The sequence below is a fragment of the Eptesicus fuscus genome, chromosome 11, assembly GCF_027574615.1.
Source record: "Eptesicus fuscus isolate TK198812 chromosome 11, DD_ASM_mEF_20220401, whole genome shotgun sequence".
NCBI classification, from domain to species: Eukaryota; Metazoa; Chordata; class Mammalia; order Chiroptera; family Vespertilionidae; genus Eptesicus; species Eptesicus fuscus.
This window is the reverse complement of record NC_072483.1, coordinates 81,713,793-81,730,840: the sequence shown is the minus strand read 5'-3', so window position 1 is coordinate 81,730,840 and position 17,048 is coordinate 81,713,793. Positions and strand designations below refer to the sequence as shown.

At 46.5% G+C, this 17,048-nt stretch overlaps 1 protein-coding gene across 4 annotated transcripts in view; it reads left to right on the top strand.

Annotated features, from left to right (window-relative positions):
• Nucleotides 1-17,048, top strand: part of PARD3B (par-3 family cell polarity regulator beta) — a 910,289-nt gene that overhangs the window by 852,894 nt on the left and 40,347 nt on the right. For all 4 annotated transcript variants that reach the window (XM_054722996.1, XM_054722997.1, XM_054722998.1 and 1 more), the window contains one exon: nt 4,680-4,759. In XM_054722996.1, the coding sequence (XP_054578971.1) occupies nt 4,680-4,759 (80 nt within the window). The remainder of the gene's footprint in view (nt 1-4,679; nt 4,760-17,048) is intronic.

Below are 17,048 nucleotides of genomic sequence, written 5' to 3'. Positions count from 1 at the left end.
GAAGCCACCTTTGGTGCCATCAACCCCAAAACTAGTGCTCCACCCCAGAAACTAGCGATGTTTGGTACATCTGCCAAAATGACTACAGGACAACCAAGCATGCCTTTAGTCATTCCTGCCAGAATAACAGGGTGGTGTAGCTGCTGCCTCAATTCCATTTCCCAAATGGTATGTTCTAACTTAAATTATGCCCAGTACATTGACATCAAGGGGATTCTGGGAGAGGTAGTCTTTACCTTTCTAGGTGCTGCAATTCAGATTACACTCTTCAAGGATGGAGGGTTTGGTACAGCACACCAACACGCCATGTACATCAGAGACCTTGTCTTACTGAAGAAGCTCTTGACTGCTTTTCACTGTGGACCATTCCCTCCTTCATGGAATTCTTTTCTCTTGATTTCTATGATAACACTCTTTCCTAGTCCTCATCCAGACCAACTACACTTTATCAATCTCCCTCCTGTGTTCAACTTTTTTTGGCCTGCCCCTTAAGTGATAGTTTTTCTAAGAGAATTATTGGTATTTTCTATTTTCATTGCATGTATTTTCTTCTAGGGACCATTTATAGGCTAGATGGTTCCCAAGTCTACATCTCTAGACTAGACTTCTCTTCTAAGTTGCAAACTTAATTCTCAATAATCTATCAGACATCTCCATCAGAGGTCCCAACTCAAGTTCAATATCACTAAGTATTGCCTTCAAAAAATCTTCCAGCTAAACCTATAGCAAGGTAACACTCAGGCCCCTACATTTGTTCTTCCTTTAGTTTATCGTGGTGACAGTTACCAAACCCACCTAATTGGGCATCATTCCACACACATCCTTCCCATTAATCCTATGTCAGTTCTATCGAACTTACCTCCTTAGCATCCTTATGTCACTCCCTTTTCTCCGTCCTTTTGAATAGCCCCTCGTTTAGGCCTTTATTATCTCTGGCCCCGACTGCACTAGAACTCCACATTATGGTAAGAATAACCTCTCTAACCTATAGCTCTGGCCTATTAGTTATCGTGTTGCACTTCTCAAAGCTTTCACTATCACCTAAATGTAATATCAAGTTCCTTGTCATGGCATGTGCTCCTTTAAAATCTAGTCTATGTCTGTATCTCCAGAGTTTGGACTCTGGGGACAGAAAGACCTGATCCTTCTCTCAGATATTCCGTGTACTCACTGTATGACCTTAGGCAACTGCTGTTTTCTCATCTGCTAAATGGGGTAACCATTGAGTTATTCAGAGCATTGAATGGGCTAATGCAGAAAATAAATAAATAAACTTAGTCTTGTGCTTGACACTCAGTAAGTGCCAAATAAATGTTACATTGTAATAATAGAAGATGAAATAAATAAATGGAGAAATAGTCCATGTTCTTGGATAAGAAGACTCATTATTGTCAAGGTGTCAGTTAGTCCTAACTTGTTCCACAAATTCAATACAATCCCAGTCAAAATCCCAGCAAGTTATATTGTGGATCTAGACAAACTAATTGTAAAATTTACTTGGAGAGGGAAAAGACCCAGAATAGCCAACACTATTGATAGAGAAGAACCATGTTGGAGGACTAACACTACCCAACACAAGACTTCTATTAAGCTGCAATAATCAAGACTGTGTGCTGTTGGTGAAAGAATAGACAAAGAAATCAACGAAACAGAGTAGAGAATCCAGAAATAGACCCACATAAATATTACCAACTGCTCTTTGACTTTTGAGCCAAGGCCACACAATAGAGCAAGGATAGTCTTTTTCAACAAATGGTGCTGGAACAACTGGATATCCACATGCAAAAAAAATAAAATTAATGTACACAAAGACCTAAACCTTCCACAAAAGCAACTCAGAATGGATCACAGATCTCAATGTTAGCTGTGACTAGCATCCTTTTCCTCATAGTGTCTGTTTCTTCCTTAACCAAAATCTTGACATTCCCAGAAAACAACAGTGCTTTTTTTTAGGCTTCCTTGTTGTTGCACTTTTTGTTCCCATTACTTAGAATGCCTTTTCCTGCTACTACTACACCCTTCTCCCCTAAAAAAAACTCCTCTTCATTCATATTCAAGGTTTAGGGGAGGCTTCAGCACCCAGAGGAAGCTGTCTTCAGCTCTCCCAGGTGGGCTCTGGTGTCTGGTCCTTCAGACCCCGCTGCCTCCTTCCTCCAACTGACACGCTAGCGGTGATCTCACTGTACCGTAATCATTCGCAGGCCCGTCTCCTCTGCATTCAAAGCAACGAGGAGAGCCAGCCCCTGCTCCTCACTTTGAACACAGTGCCTCGCGTGGCATTAGGATGCAGTAGGTGCTCAGTAATCCCTAATTGAATGATTGCCTTAAAGATGTGATTTTAATAGAGAAGCACATTAAATATATACACAATTGATGAAGAATTTTTTATGTAAAGAATGGCCTCCATCTTTTGAAGCCTAGCCCACGTTCTGCTACTTTCATGATTTTTTTCCTAACATCTTCAGGTGTCATCTGTGCTACTTTTAGTAACATTCTGAATGGGCCTGGATCCTACAGGGTCCTACAGCATCCTTTAATGATTTCACTTCTGATGCTTGTTTTCCCAAAAAGATTGAAAGTTCCTTGGATCACCCTATGCTTTATAGGATCTAGTATGCTGGTAGCTCACCAGATGCCTGGGGAGTGGGGTGTGGGTGTGTGTGTGTGTGTGTGTGTGTGTGTGTGTGTGTTTGGGGGGGGACGCCTTCTGGAGACACCAGAATGCTGACTGTCATCATCAGGCCGGCCTGTTCTAGATATCTTTGCTGAAAGTATCAACTGGGAATTTTGTGGCCCCAAGAAAAAGATTAGCTGTAAATGTCTACAGCCACACTAGGGATATACATAAGCATAATCTTTTCCAACAACCACAATTAATCATCTTTAACATAGTTTTTGTATTTATGCTCATTCTTCCTCCATAAAAAAAAAAAAATAGGTTGAAAACAAAAGAAACCTTAGTTGGGAGTGGCTGGCCACAACACTTCTATCCTTTGCTGCTTTTTCTGTGCCATTTACTTATATCCTGTCTGTCCCACACCATCCTGGCCTCTGGCCTTTGTTAGAAAGGTCCATGTTAAGCCCTCTCTCTGCAGTTCTTGTAAGTCCTAGGGAGCTCGCTGGGCGGGTGTCCTCTCAGATAAGTCCAGCCACTCCTGTTCCAGGTGTTGGTGAACTATGTAGTGGTTTTGTAGGATCCACTCTGAAGGGCCTCCTGTAATAAATCAACACCAGGAATAGTCTTTCCTTCTCTATGTGAGAGTCTATATTTGCTTTGCAACACCTTCCCAACAAACCCTCCCTACACACATGGCCCCCACTTACTGGGATGCTGGTTTTATAGAGAGCTAGGACATTGGATAGGAAGAAAATAACTTCCAGGTGCAGTACTACCTAGAAAAATGTCTCCTACTGACCTGGACACTGCCACTTCCTGTGTTCCATAGCAAACTCTCCCTTCCCCCCAAAATAACAGTCTAGGTCTTTATTCACCCCTTTCATACCCATTATGCGAGGGCAACCCAGCACAAGGGCAAGCTCATGATTGGCCCACAAAGCCACATGAACAAGTGAGGAATTGGCCATTTAACAAGTACTTTTATATTTTTTTAAATTAGTATTTTTAGATAGAAAGAGAGAGAGAAACATCAATGTGAAAGTGAAACCGATAGGGCGGGAATCGAACTGGCAGCCTTTCGGTGCACAGGATGACGCCCAATCAACTGAGCCACACTGGCCAGGGCAACAAGTACTTTGAAATCCCTGTAAGTGTCCATCCTGTTTTCAGTTGGCATAGTAGGTACAGAAGGACCATATAGAAAGTCTTTAGATTCATGGAACCAACACACTTTACTGAGAAACGACTGGGACTGTCACTGCCCTTCAGAGTTTCAGAGGCTGATAGAAGAGGCCCGGAGAGAGGTGAACACAGGAATACATAGGAAAGGAGGGAAAACAATAAAGACCAGCACTCGCTAGGAAACAGTTCACCGCTTCTCTTTGGTGGCTCATAAGGGAGGGGACTAAGTCAGAGGGAAGAGGGCTTCATGGAAGCCGTGGAGTACACAGCTGGCTGTCACCAACACCTGCTGGTAAAGAAGGGTGTCATTGACAAGGTGCTTTGGAAAATACAGTCCTTGTCACAGCCAATAGGAGCCTAAGGAGACGTGATGACTAAGTGTAATATGGGATCCTGGAACAGGAAAAGGCATTAGGTAGAATCTGAACCTGCTGTGGGCTGTAGTTAACGATAACGTATCAATACCAATTCATCAGTTGTATTTTCATCTGACGTGTTAGTAACAGGGAAACGGGGTATATGGGAACTCGCTGTACTACTCAATTTTTTTGGACATCTAAAGCTGTTATAGAAATGAAAGCCTAGTTTTCTTTTTTGCTTTTTCAAGTGTTCTCACAGCCTACAGGTTACCCCTGGCACGGTGACAGGAAGGAGTCGGTTCGACAATGACCCTCTTTGGAAAGAAGTGACTTTGTGGTTAAATGCTGTGCTTGTGGCTTGATCGTCAGTTCGCACAGCGACACTGAGCCCCTGCTGCTTTCCCAGGGTGGATTTTGGCAGGCGGCGGCAGCATTTGTGCACTGATTATAATTTTGAGATGCATTGTCAGTAACCGGGGTGTATAATGGATCTTCATCTCTAATTACTCTTCTCTCCACAGGTGTCTGGAAAGGGTCCAGATGGGACTGCGCACAACCTCCGCTTCGAAGGGATGGAGAGGCAGTACGCATCCTTACCCAGGTACCTCCCCGGCGGGTCTCTGTCACCCGCTCCCCCACAAGTAAGGTCTGCATTTCAATCTGCACGAGCTAGAAGCCTGGCTCTGAGATAGGGAATATGTTGTAATTTTGCCTCGCTGCCATTTGCTGCAACCGCAGTGCCATCTTCACAACTGTGCTAATAATTGAAACACTTGTGGGTTACTTTTTAGGGGGAGAAAATAGTATATCATTGCAATGGAACATGTCAGCAAGAATATTGGATGCGGAATGGAAATCCTAAGCCATTGCTATAAAAATGGTATTGAACATCCGACACCAAGCTTAGAGACAATAAAACAGTAAATCCCCTGTGCTCGCAGGTCCCCACGAGGAAGGGCAGGCCGACCTTCACCTCGGAGCTCCCTGTGGGTGTTAAAAAGCGGGGGAGAAATGTGAACCTGGGAAGGCGTCCTTTGCCCGAGTTAGAATCTGGCGGTGTCCTTTAGGCAATAAGCAAGTATCTGTGAGAGGCAGGGGCGCAGTGCCTGGGAATGGGAGCAGAACTGTGTGGGAAAAGTTCGTCCAGCCGCTCTGGCCTAACGCGATCCACCCATGCTGTAACTGGACACCCTGAAAATGAGATACAGCGCTCAAAGGTCGGTGCTCTTATCTGTGAGATGAAGAATAATTTTAGTCTGCTCTCGGCGCACATGACAAAGAGGAAACCTTTCCAAAGGTGCATCAGAGTGCAGCCACTCTAGGAGTTCAGTGAGTTGAGCGGGTGAGAATGAGTGAGCTGGGGGGCTGGGGGGAGGGGGGGCGGGGGGAGGGGAGCCAGGAAAGGTCAGGGACAGCCAGAAAACTGACATGCTACAAAGTGTCTCCTGTAGCAAAGGAGAGGAGGACCAGGTGGAACTGACCATCAGAGCCGAGCTGTGAAAGTGCTGACTCCGAACTGGAGGTGCCGTTTTGTTGCGTAGTGGTTAGACTTCCGTGTGTAAATTCATAACAACTCATAACAAAAATAACCTCCTAAAAATTATACGAGGCATCTGCTCTTATACATAGTATGTTGATTGTCAAACGGAATAAAATCTCCAGTCATGCAGAGAACCAATTTTTAACTCGGATTAGGCAGGATACCCCAAATACAAGATTTTAGAAGCTTCTATACCAAGAGATTTTTTTACTCCCTGCTTTGCTTTTTTTATATTTTGTCTCACAGCTTTTCCCATCCTTGGTTTCCTTCCTCTCCCTACTTTTCCCTGGCCTCGTCTCTTGTTTTCATTTAAAAAAGATGGAAGTCGTCTCCAAAAGTTGTTTTAAATATAAAATTTCTGGCTTTCAGCGTGGAAGTGTATGGAAATTGTGGTTAAGGCAGATGGAAAGTAGTATGTTCTTGTGAGAGGGAAGCAAAAAGGGAAAGCTGGAAGCAGTTTAACATCTTCCTGGCCAACCTGAACTCAGACGGAGGCAGTGGCGTTTTTGGTACAAATCAAAAACCGAAAGAACATTGAAAATCCTATAGATTTCAGTCACTCTTTCCTTCCCCATCTACCTGTTGCTCATCTATTCGGTATCAGCCCTGAGACTCTGCAGACTGGAGACTCAGTGAGTCCATCCTCAGGACGCTCCAGTCTAGGACAGGAAGCAGCAAGTCACTTTTCCTGACGGTGCTTCCAATGCCTACATTTCTCATGATGAACATAAAGTCCTCTGAATGTCCAACTTGTGTGTATTGTCACTAATAAGCCCTGAAGTACTCCATCATGGCTCAATCGACACGTCTGTTTCAGGATGGAACACTGCGGAGGCCGTTTTCTGACGAAGGCGATGCGTTCATGCTGTGTGTGGCTCTGGAGCCATCACACACGTGGGAATTGGTATAATCCCACCAGCCCCGAGGATATCACTGTGGCTGGACGTATCGTAGGCAGCAAACAAATGGGGCCAACGGTCCACTCGCTCACAAACACCAGGGTGGGGCGACTAGCTGCCTGTGCAAGCAGACCTCTGTAGCTACCTGGCAACCAGGTTGCCGTGATGGAGAATGAATACAGCTCAAATGCACGAGATCCCTCTCACTGGTTTCTAAATGGGAGGAGGGCTCAAACTCAAGATTCCATCTCAGCATCTAAAAGGAAGATGCTCTAATCCTTGGGGGGCGGGGGGCTCCTTATTTACCCACAAGCAGCAGAATGCAGAGGCAGCTTCTGAGAAGGTGGAGATTCCGCTGAGTGCCCGCGACATTTCCCCTGGTTTCCTGGTCTCCCGGGCCCTGGAGATGTCACTGTCCACCTAATGGGGTCCCACCAGCCCCACTGCTCTCCCTTCTGCTGGCAGAGTTTGGAGAGCACCTCCTTGTAGCACCGGATCCCCTCTTTGTCACAGCAGCAGGAAGCTTTGACATATTTATGGAGTTACATCCTACCTAATAAAATGGTAATATGTAAATTACCATCACTCCGCTATGCCCACGATTGGGCCAGCGGGAGGCGCAGGGGGCGGGACTCGGGGTGGCCGGGGTAGCCGATTGGGCGAGCTCAGCGTCTGTGCCATGGCTGTGCTGCAGAACAGAAGGGGCCTCTGGGGCAGCAAGCTCAAGTCCCGCCGCAGACCATCAAAAGCAGGGGAGCTGGGTGCCTGTCCGCTCCGGCACCAGGCCTTTCGGAAGCCTCCACCGCGCCGGAGGCTTCCGAAAGGCCTGGTGCACCAGCAGACAGGCACCCAGTTCCCCCACGATAGAAAGCAAAAGCGTGTAGGGAACCCTACACGTGCATGATTCAATCATGCACTGGGCCTCTAGTCTTTAAATAAAAGTAGGAATGATTCTATCAATGGGAAGTCAGTGGCCCGCCTTGTAGGGGACTTAATATGCTACTGCTGGGCTTGGTTCCTGTGTTGTCTGTGGATGGTTTTCATGGGAGCTTTGAAGATCAACTCCATAATGTTGATTTATATGTCAAACGGGGAGCCATCGACACTGAGACCATGCTTCCCCGTGGACATGGAGAGGGTGGGGAGCCCAGGTGAAGGGGCGCCCCGCTCTGCTCTCATGGAGCTCTGTCATGATAAAGGAGGCCCGTGCAGCCGCTGCCAGGCTAAATGGCACTTCACAAAAATTAAGCCAGAGCCCTAGCCAGTCCAGGAAAAAGACGATTCCTCGCATAGTAGTTATGAGGTTGCCTGAGGCTAAGGGCTAAGCAATGTTAAGTGTTATTGTTAAGCAATGTTAAGCCTTCTGCCTTGGAAGAAAAATGGCTTTATTTCTTTTCTCCTGGGGGTGTTGCTTTGGAAAGCAGAGCATGGTTGTAATACAGCCTCGTTAGCAAACCGGGCTTTTACCAGCGCCCGTGTTTTGCCATCCAGTCCAGCCCCCAATTTTTGATGGACGTAAACAGAATGAAGAAAGCATCCCTTATCCTTGCCTGACGCAAAGTATTACTCACCCGTGGTGAGTAGGGAAGGGCTGTTTCCCAGGCTGCAGTGGCAGGTGGGCATTAATGTATGTATTTTTGCAAACAGCTTCTTCTTCACGGCAGCCTCCCAGCCCCTGTCAGAGCTCCTGGCCCCATTCTCATTGCACAGACTTCCTTGTGGCCAGTCCCTCGGCAGGGAGCTCTGCTCTCCCATCCCAAGCCTCCGTCATTCCCACCTGGCCCATCCCCGGCCCCACGGGACCCCATTATCCCTCCTCTGCAGATGGCCCAGCGCATCAGCACGTGACACTGCACTTCTGGGCTTGTCATCGAGTGCTGAGCCCTAAGGAGTGAGCCAGAAGGCACCCCATCTCTTCTGTGGTCCTACGCGCGTGGGCGGTGAAAGGTTGCCGGAAAACTCGTAAAACTGTGTTCATGGACTTCACTACAAAATCCACATTCCCCAGCCCCAGCTGGGCCCCTGCTGCCGGCCAGGGCCTTTTAGCCGTGCTGTCGACTCCCCTGACTGTCCCACAGTGGCCGCTCCAACCCTTTTCTACTCCCGTTAACTCCTGTGGAGATGGCCAAGACCCCCAAGCCCAATCTCTAGAGATGACCTCACTTCCTTTTCTTTATGACCTTGAGATAATGTTTCTGAGTCAACATTAGGTTCTCAACTGCTGCTTCCTGCACTGCAGATTCCCTGTGTCTTCATTAACACACAGGTCCCGAGCAGAGACGATGACAACAGGACTTGGAGTCAGGCCATAATTACAGCCCCAGCCATCACTCTCACCTGGGTGACCGTGGCTCATGATCTAACTGCTCCAGGCTCAGTTTTTCCATCTGTGCATTGGGGATGACATTAGGGCCTCTGTATAGTGCTGGTGTGAGTATTAGGTACAATAATAGAAGCAAAACCCTCAGTGAAGAGCCTGCCTGACATATTTCAAGGACTTGCTTTAATATTGTTAGCTCTCTTTAATTTTGTCTCTGGGGAAGATGTGTTCTTTTCTTTAATGAGTCAACCCCATACAGCAGAGCTCATTCTCACTGGCTTCTTGGGGACCCTGTACCAACAACTGCCCCTCTTGCCTACATCTTCAAGCCCCTTGGACATTGCTTTGCTTCCCCTGCCTACTACTGTGCATGCAGAGGCTCAGCCACACAGTTTGCTGAGAACCCCACAGCGTGGAGAAGGAGAGAGCTAATAGCTGTGTGAGGTATAACTTCGGCTGAAGGATTAGTCAACTCTGAGAAAGGACCAGTAGTCCAGATGGTCAGGGGCATGAGGACATGGCAAGCTGAGATGATCTGAACAAGCTGTGCTATGGACATGCTAGGAGACAGCACTCCTTTTAGATGAAAGTTCCTGTAATGGGTACAGGATGCTGACTCAGGTCTAGGCAAGATCCATGGCCTGTCCAACAAGACTTAGTTCAGGCTTAGAATGTCCCCGGTGTGGACACCATATCCAGTGGGAGTTAGCCAGGAGGGCTGAACGGGACGTGCTAGTTCTCAGGACGCATATGGTATGGGAGCAGCACTCTGTTTACTGGTGGGAGGAAGTGCTGAGACGCTGCTAAGGTCCTCCTGTCGGCTCAGGACCGGGCAGCACCGAGCATGCTGTTCTAACGCCTCATAGCCACGCAGGGCTCAGGTGGCAGACTCACCCCATGAACTTGACTCTAGTCCATCAGAGAAAACCAAGACCCTCCCCCAACCTCCCTTTCTCCTTCATTCCCACGTTTCCTCCTTTAGGAAGAAGTGGCCTGTGCCTGTCGGCTCTAGTTCCTCACCACCCACGGACACTCTATCTCTTGCCCCAGCTTTGACTGCCCGTGATGCTTCCCGCTGAGCCTGCCTCCAGCCCTTTCCTTTAGGTAGACTCTTTCTGAGCAGCCTCCTCCGTTCCTACAGACTCCATTCTCATCACTATGACGTTGCAAAATGAACCTGGCTAACCTTCTGTCTCACTCTTCTTGTGACCCCAGTTACAACTGTCTGCTTGGCCTATCCATCTCTTTCCTTCCAAGATACTTCAACGCCCCCATGCCAAAGCTGAGCCTCCCTTAGCTCTGCTTCATTTTAACTTCCACCATATCTGTTGGCACCATTCCTGTGTCACTGAAAATACCCTGAATTAGATTATGATTCTTCACTGTCCCTTTCCACCCCCATCCTATATAATAAAAGACTAATATGCAAATAGACCAAATGGTGGAACCACCAGTCACTATGATGTGCACTGACCACCAGGGGGCAGACGCTCAACACAGGAGCTGTTCCCTGGTGGTCAATGTGCTCCCACAGGGGGAGCACCGCTCAGCCAGAAGCTGGGCTCACAACTGGCAAGCACAGCAGTAGTGGCCAGAGCCTCTCCCACCTCCATGGCAGTTAGACATCCCCCAAGGGCTCCGTGACTGTGAGAGGGCATAAGCTGGGCTCAGGGACAACTCCCACCTGAGTGCACAAATTTTGTGCATCAGGCCTCTAGTTGGATTATAAATCCCCGGAAATAAGGATTGCCTTTTGTACCCACCATTTTTTACACCCAGCACCAGGGCCTAAACTAGGACCATGGACGTAATACCAGTAGGTTTTTAATACATTGGTATACCGATGAGGATGGATTTGTCTTTATATAAGTAAGTTATAGGAAAGAATTCCTCCCAAGCTTTATTGACTATTTCAGAGCACTGGTTTTCAATATTAGTATTGATTTTTCATGAGAAACATATTTTTCCCCTAGGATCAATGCAAGTTTTAGTGAGCACTCATCATATACCAGGCACTGTTCTAAATGCTTTATATCTACTGATTGACCTTATGCTCACAGCAACACTGTGACTCGATAGCAACCCTATTATTATCCCCATTTCATATGCAAGAACACAGGCATAGGGAAAGGAAGTAAAATTGCCCAAGTTCAGCAGCTAGAAGCAGCAGAGCTGGGATTTGAACCCAAGCAGTCTGGCTGCAGGTTTGTACATTTAACCTCTGAGACTAAGGCTATCCGGCTCTGAGCCAGATCCAAGCTCTGCGATTATCACAATCCCCTCATTTCTTACTCCTCCTCTGTCTTTCTCACTAAACTGTAAGTGCTTTTGAGGACAGGAGCTGTGTCTTATTCATCTTTGTATATGACACAGACATTACTAATATACAGGTTAGGTAATGCCTTGCAGCCGTCTCTGTAATGCTGTCATAAAATCAATTCTTTCCCATTCCCTCGAGTCCTTCCCTTGAAATATGAACAGTTTAATGTGTAATTGCTAGATGAACATTAAGCAATATACTTTGCCTACCAAAAAGAGACTCCTGTTTTGTTAGAACACTCCCGAGAGATGAAAAAGCAGTATCTGCAAATTGGTACTTTGGTTCTTTAAGATTAGGAATAATCTCTACCAAGAAGAAATAAAATGATGATAAATTTTCTGGTGGAAACCTTCATGACACCCCCGGGGTGAGAGACTCTCTCTCTCCCGAGACTGATGTGAGATGAAGACTGTGTGGCTTCCAGTCCTGACGTCGCTCTCACCCGTGTTCCATAGTTACTTGAACTTCTGACGCAGCTTTAACTTGGCTGTATCATGGGAAGCGGCATCCCAGAACTGAGTTCTGGTAGAAAGAGCAACTTTAGAAGGAGCAGACAGCTTATGCTTGCTGCCTGAGAACCTAAAATACACTTGCTTTCTAAGTGTGTTCCCAGTGTTGTGATATTGGGTGGGATGGTGTTCAGATCAGAGGAACAAGCCGCAAGAACATGCTTCTGCTGCAGCATTTCAGTTGGTTCGTGTTGTGGGTTTCAGCTTTCTTCCCTACATATGCTCTTGGCCAGCCCCAGGAGGACTCCAGGCCCACGTGTGCGGCTGACTTGGAAGTCTGCAGCGTGCACAGCACCTCCTCCTTGAGAACATCTTGTCTGGGCCCCCTCTGCGTCCTGGGTTGTCATTACCTCGCTGCTCCAAGACACTCACCCTCTCTCGTTCATCACATTCTTTTCTCCATTTAGCCTCCGCTCTGCTCATGGCTGTTGCGTTTTCCATGGCCAAGTTTGCATTGTTTTTATGACACTTGCTAAGCAGGTGGCAGTGACATTCGGGTTCTGCAAAGATATCCACCAGTGCCCAGGACTGGTCTTGGCTGAAGCGAACCTAGTCAGTGATAAAATGAGTTCAATAAAATGAGAACTTGAGCAGTCAGCACACTGGGCGTCTATGTGTGTGTCAGCTGTGGGCGGGGGTTTGGCCATCTGGGCCTGGAGAAGCTGACAAAGTCCCCGTGCTGCCTAATTGAGTGCTTCTCTCTGCCACAAGGCCAGCGTGACAAGTAAGGTGCTTCATGAGAACATGCGTACCGCTCCTTGCAGTCAAGGCTGGATTTGAGGTCACTGCAGCTCAAAGTAGTCCTTGTCCCCAAGTTTCCAGAAAGGGGCCTGTCACCCTTCATCTGATACGGCAAATCGTGGCCAGTCTCTCTGACACCTTCCGGGTGGCACAACTTTATCTGAACGGCCCTTTCTTGCCGTGAAAAGCCACCTTTCAGAGCCCAGGGCTGCGGCTGCTGCTCTGACTTTGCAGGAATGTGAAGGCAGCTGAAGAGCTTGTCTAGATTGCATCTCCCGCATCCGCATGTGACAGAGTTTAATGCCTCTTGAAGTTCAATGACGCTCTTCGCCCCCCAGAGCCAGCTTCTCCTCCTTGCTCCTCGGGCTCCTGTTTTGGAAATCTCGTCCCTGCTTCCCTGCCCTGTGGAGTCAGCTGCCTGCTGGCCTGGCCCTCCGACACCACCTCCCTCTTAATGCGGAGGACACGATGATGAATTAGCAGTGATTGAATTCTTTGTGAGATTAAGATGTCTCCATTGTCAACTCAAACTTCCTGAAAAATGCAAAAAGCCCTCGCGTGTAATGGTGCCTTCAGATGCCAAACAGCTGAGATCAGGGGGTTAATGCTGCTGCCATATCGTTTTTATGTCACTTAGTTCCTCTGATAAAAGTCCATTTTAATAACACTTTTCATCATTTCCTTCTAGGCAGTATATCCTTCATGCCAGTTAGAATGTTTGATATTAATTATTCAATCGAAGGCCTCCATTATGAGTTTAGCTAGAATATTAGTGATTTAAAACATGTTAAGACCCATTACAGGACTGATGTCCCCAAAATAATTTTAACTGAACTTTGATGGACCACATATGTTAAATTCCATACATTCTTCATTTTCCCTCATTTTCCATAGAAAATTCTAAACCACTACATGTTTGCTTGTTAAGTACTCTTTTAGAGGAAGAGTGTGTGCCTGCTATTTTAAGAATGCCAGATCTGACACTACGTTGAACTTGAAACGTGTTACACTTGGTAGGCTGACTTCCATGCTTTCCCTCCTGCACACATTTCAGGAGCTTTAGCATTTATTTCCCACTTCTCCGGCCAAGAGGAAAGGCTGCTTTGTGCCTAGGCAACTGCTCAGGTTTGAGGGTTGCTCTGCACCTAATTTCTCCCGCTCTTGGGCTGTTCTAGAAGTTTTCCTGGTGTATCCTCATCCTGTCCTGTGCCTCCAAAAGCTCATGCACGAGGGTCATTGAGGTGAGTTTCTGGAGGGGCTGCACTGTCTGCACGGTCCACCCCTCTCACTGCACCCGCCGCCTCTGTCTCCATCTCCCCAGCCCTTTGTGCCTATCCCGTGACCCACGTTCCTGGATTTGCTGTCCCCAGGTTTGTCCTAAGGCCAGCCGACTGCAGGCAGAGATGCTGAATCAACCGAGTGCATTAGCTCATGATGCTCTCTGGTGTGTATGTGTTTATGAGGCCAGTGTTGTATGATTATTTAAAATGGCATTTCATCGCTAAAACAGACAGGCATCTTGGATGAAAAGCGAGTGCATTCCCAAGTGCATGAACACATGATGTTATTCAATAGGAATATTTAAGAGTAAAATCACTGGGTTGAGTTTCCATTTTTATGAACCCAAATCTGCATATAGATGGTTTCAAAGGTGTCATGTTTACTCCTAAACTGTCCAATTATATTTGAAGAGAAAATCAAGCTAAGAACAATTAGGGCAAAGGACGTAAGAGAAGTATTGTGAATGCACTGAGTCCCTACCAGGGCTAGGTATTTTACATGCATCGCCTCATTATCCTCACCCTCTAACTGCGTAGTGGTCATTATGATGGCTATCACTTCACAAAAGAAAAATATCCATCCTCAAAGTGGCATCCAAACAAAAATTCAAACTCAGTTCTCTATGGGTTTTATTTCACTGTGTGGTGCCACGAACACGGACAGTTTAGGGGGAGGTTGGATGCATCAGCTTTTTCCAAAGTAGCATGAGTTCATGGAAAGAAAGACTGCTTAGACCATGTTAAAAACACATCTGTGTTCATTGTCTTTTAGAGCTCAAAGAACATGAAAAATGTTCCAACCTAGAGGTGGTGAAAAAGTAATAAAATACAGTGAGAAGAACAGTAGGGAGTTTATGGAGGAAAAGAAAAATACTTTTGAAGTATGCCATTTTTATTCTTATATCACTATGAGATGCTTTCCCTAAGTAAAAACAAGATGGCCACATTTTCCTTATGACTCTCCTGTCCCTACCAGGAATGTAAAGGAGATGTACATGGCTCTGCCTAGGGCTTTGCGGGCATAACAGTTACACCCCCGAGTGCATGGCCCGGTCCCCAGTTCCCAGGCTGCACTCCGCACTATCCTTCTATAGAAATACTTGCAGTGGGGCATGCAGGTAACCACTAATACTTGTTTGGTGTCTCATTATGCTCCAAGAACTCCGGGGGGTCCTTTAAATATGTCACCTCATTTATTTCTAGTAACAATCCTGGGGTATTATTATCCGTATGTTATGGATGAAGAAACTGAGGCTGAGAGATGCAAAGTGGTATGGCCAAGACCACACACAGAGTAATAAGGGGCGCTTTGAATACAGTCCAGCTCTTCCCAACCTGGAAACCTCCAGAATCTCCATGAATCGGGCTGGCTTGTGCTAGGTTGGCTGTAATCAGGTAGAAGTACTCAGTGACTATCCTGTACTGAGGCAGCTCTCGCTGTGTCCACCCCCTCCCCAACATGCCCGTGTGCGCATACACACACACACACACACACACACACACACACACACACACAGACATCTCTGCAATATCTAACTGCAGGCCATTAAAATGCAAAAACCCCTAACAGGCATTCAAAATTACTAAGAACCACAGAGCTCCCCTGAACACATGTACTACTAAACACCCACTTCCTTCCAGCCGAAATATCTTTTAAACAGTGCTCTTTTTTAAAGACTGCCTCTTTGTTATGCTGGTGTTTAAAAAATATATAGCCGTCGGTTCCACTTCAGCGATTTTTGTAGCCAGGAAAGTACTGTTGCTCCGTTCACCATATAGTCCTGGCAGATCCTCGGGGGACGTGGCTGGGATGGACGTGCCAGAAAACTGTGGAGGGATGGCTTTTATAGACTCTGTTGCTTCAAGTCCAGAGAAGAGAGCTTTGGCAGTCAGTGACCATGGAGGTGCCACATGAGCCCATCTGTGCCCTGGATTTCATGTGACACGGGCCCCATGACCTCCGTCGTTGTGCCAGGAAACACCTCGGTCCAGCTCCATTATTTCTCGCAAAGGCAAACATTTGTGGTACAAATGTGGGAAGGGGTGGGACAAATAGAGCCGCGTCCAGAATGTGTTCCTGCTTATATTCCAAGTCTTCAATTAAGCCTGGATAGAAGTGGTTGGGGATTGTCCCAACAGAGGGTTGTGCCACTCCACAATTAGCAAGACTGACCCTCATGGCTGGACATGGAATGGCATGTTAAATAGGTGGGAACCTGGCAATTCTCATTGGCCACTCTCCACCAACAATACGCTCTGGGGCATCATTAGCAGCCTTTGAACTTGGCCATTGCTTGAAAGTGAAGACAGGGCGTTGACTGCTCAGATAAGGTTTCTGCCCACTAATTGCTTGCGTGTAGCCGAGGCAAATGCAGACCCATTTTCAGAAATGATAGTGTCTGGCAGCCTGGTTTGTGCAGGGTACTGGGAAGAGCTTAATTGTTGCAGCAGAGGCTGAAGATGGAAAATAAGCACGGGGAGCTATTTTGAGAAGGAACTCGCCTCAATGAACTTTTCCTGCTGGAAACAGTCCTATAAAATCAGGATTAGAATTTGTGCTTGGCCACTTTCTGCTGCTCTGTTGGTGCCTTTGACAATTTATACTAGATGGCTTACACTGTGCAATACTCTTTTACAGTTTTCCCAACATCAAAATCAGGTCCTATATAAGACAGAGCTTCTAGACGGTGTTTTGTATGGGTAATTTCCGGATGCATTCATGTGTAACGTAGCCATGATAATGTGATGGCTGCCTTCTGCAGGTTACGTATAGACAGGTCATTTATGTTATCACCTTATCAGTAGCTTGAATTCCTCAGTTTGTCCTTTTTCTGGTCAGTCCTATCATATCTGATTTTTTTTTTAATTCAGGTCAGTCCTGAATGGTTCCAAGTAAATTGTGCAACTTTATTAGCCTGAACGGATGAGCTGGAAAAGCCACATATCTTTTCTTCTTTCTTCATTCAGCATCTCTTCACTGACTGCCTACCAAGTTCAATATACTCTGTAGGCCTTGAGGATACAATAATAAGCCCATAAGACAGAGCTCTCTACTGTGGATCTTATATGTAGTGGAAGATGTAGTCATTGTACAATCACAAAGTAAACATAAAATTGCAACTCTGCCCATTATGAAAAAGGAGAGATATGTCATTCAAGAAAAGAAGGGAAATTGAACTAAATCAAGGTAGGGAGTGAGACTTGAGCTATGGTCTAAAGGAGGTTAGAAAGAAGAAATAATTAATATTCCAAACAGAGAGAACACATGCACAGGCCCTGTG